The 2379-nt window shown below is 42.5% G+C and overlaps 1 protein-coding gene across 1 annotated transcript; it reads right to left on the reverse strand.

The window, feature by feature from the left end:
• Positions 1-1383: 1383 nt before the first annotated feature.
• On the reverse strand, positions 1384-1828 carry LOC112396986 (60S ribosomal protein L22-like). The gene is given in 2 exon segments (XM_024740960.1): positions 1384-1791; positions 1793-1828. Coding segments are annotated over 2 exon segments (387 nt in total). The 3' UTR covers positions 1384-1440.
• Positions 1829-2379: the final 551 nt, after the last annotated feature.

Here is a 2379-nt window from a genome sequence, read left to right on the forward strand (position 1 = left end):
AATTTGAAAGAAACACTGCCTCCTCCAGGGCGGAGAAACAGGCAAACAATTCTGCTTCAAGAAATTTGCATAGAAATAGAAAATGCTAGAGCCTTTACCACAAATGAAATTACAAAGCCTCAACAGGTTAAATTCAACCCAAGGAGCACCAGATGTTAAATTGGAGCCAAGGTATGACTCAAAACATTTAATTTCCAGCTATGCAACTAGAAAGATCACAAGAATTTCAGGTGTGGAAAGGCACCCTAGGCAAGCTCTTGAAAGACATGAATTTGATACAACGTAACCTTAAAACAATGCAGACATTCCTGTAAAATTTAAATTTTAGAGGGCACCATAAGGCATCAGGATCTCTTCTCAAAGTCACTCTCGATATTGTCAGCAACAGTCACATCTTTATGATCTCATTAATGACCTTTCACAGATCTCTAGCCTGTACACGTACAGCAGAACCCCCAACATCGTGGGAAGCCCTTTCAGTTTGGCCCTGCTTAACGTGTTTGTAGAATGACTTTTAAGCCCAGCTGTGGCCTAAAGGGTGTGAAAGGGACTACTCTCTGGGCATCTCAAGACTTCTCTTCAGCCTGAGCTGTCTCCCAGGCCCCTCTCCTCCACACCTGCCCCCGGGGTAAGACTCCAGAACTCTGGGATTCTGAGCCTGACCCCAGGCAACCTCACGGACACCCACCTTTGGAAGCTCCACTATTCCTCATCTCCAGCTCCCCCTGGTGGGGTCCAAAGTGACAGTTTGGTGCAAGGACTTGTAGAAACAATGCTTATTTACAAATTCGTATTTTGTAGACCCCTCCTTAATTGAACACCTGTGACTTTTACAGTCGCTCTCCAGACCCTTTCCAGAGGTGTAGTAGAATATGCGAAGCAAAAGGACATTTTATTTCTACAGGAAGAAAAAGGATTAACATACATAGTAATAACTGTGTCCATCAAGAGTAATTTGTAATCAGAAAATGAAGACAAATGCCCCAGAAGCCTGCATTTTATCGACACTGCCACTTTCCCAAAAAAAGAACCTCAGAAACAAGTCACTGGATCTGCTTTCAGTGAATCAGGAGTTCCCACATTTGTATTCCTCAATCTTTGAGAAAAGTACCAGATGAAACTGACCCACCCCTTTTTGTGTAAAATAGTAACTAACTGAACTCACATCTCCACGCCCTCATCCACCTGTTCAATGACAAACAGTAGTCAGTTCCCTTGAAGGAGACTTACACATTTTGGTATTTCTACCAAAAGAACTGAAATTTTCAAGCAGAAAAAAAGTTTAATTACAAGCAAGTGAGTGGCAGCCCAAGTGAAGCCCTTTTACTATGATTTCCAATTTTCTGTTCAATCCACACTGCAGAGATACAAGGAAAGCCACCATTTTGTTTCCTAAATTTTATTTAAGAATTCATACAAAATACTCCAGATAACTGAGTTTCAATCCTCATCTTCCTCCTCTTCTTCATCTTGATTAATCTGGAAGTAACGTAATTCGTAACTTTCTTTGCTGTTAGCAACTACGCGTAACCAATCACGGAGATTATTCTTCTTCAAATATTTTTTGGTGAGATATTTCAAATACCTTTTGGAAAAAGGCACCTCGGAAGTTACAGTGATCTCGCTTTTGCTTCTTTCGATTGTTACAACACCTCCTCCGAGATTCCCAGCTTTTCCATTCACTTTGATTCTTTCCTGAAGAAACTGCTCAAAATTGGCCGCATCCATGATTCCATCTTCTACAGGATGGGTACAGTCAAGAGTAAACTTCAGGACTTGCTTCTTTTTTTTTGCCCCCCTTCACCACAAGCTTTTTCACTGGCGCCATCGCCGCAGCGGAGGCAGAAAAAACTGAAGTAGAGTTCTGGCAGTGCCTCCAAGCAGAGACACATGTACTACACTTGCCTTTACCGACTACCATTTGGGGTGGGAAGAAATTATGGTGACTTAAACATTCATGATTGGCATGAACAGCTTCATCCCTTAGCCATGTTCTTGCTGGCATGGATCTTGCAAACTTCTAGGATAGTAGTTTTCCATCTTCAGTATGCACAGAAAATCACACAGGATGCTAATTTCAAAGTGCAGGTTATCATCCTTCACTCCAGGGATTCTGATTCAGTGATCCTCAGAGCACATTTTGAAACTCACTACTGTAGTCCTTCTCGATATTATTGAGCTGGAGAATTCATTGTTGTAGAGGGCTGTCCTGTACACTGGACAATGTTGAGCAGCATCCCGGGCCTCCATCCACGAGATGCCAGAAGCACACTCACCCACAGTTGTATAACCAAAAATACCTCTGGGCGTTATCAGATGTCCCCAGGGGGATAAAATCATCCCTGTTGAGAACCACTGCTATAGAGAGTCGGCACCTAG

The sequence above is a fragment of the Neophocaena asiaeorientalis genome, unplaced genomic scaffold (assembly GCF_003031525.2).
Source record: "Neophocaena asiaeorientalis asiaeorientalis breed wild unplaced genomic scaffold, Neophocaena_asiaeorientalis_V1.1 scaffold177, whole genome shotgun sequence".
Taxonomy (NCBI): Eukaryota; Metazoa; Chordata; class Mammalia; order Artiodactyla; family Phocoenidae; genus Neophocaena; species Neophocaena asiaeorientalis.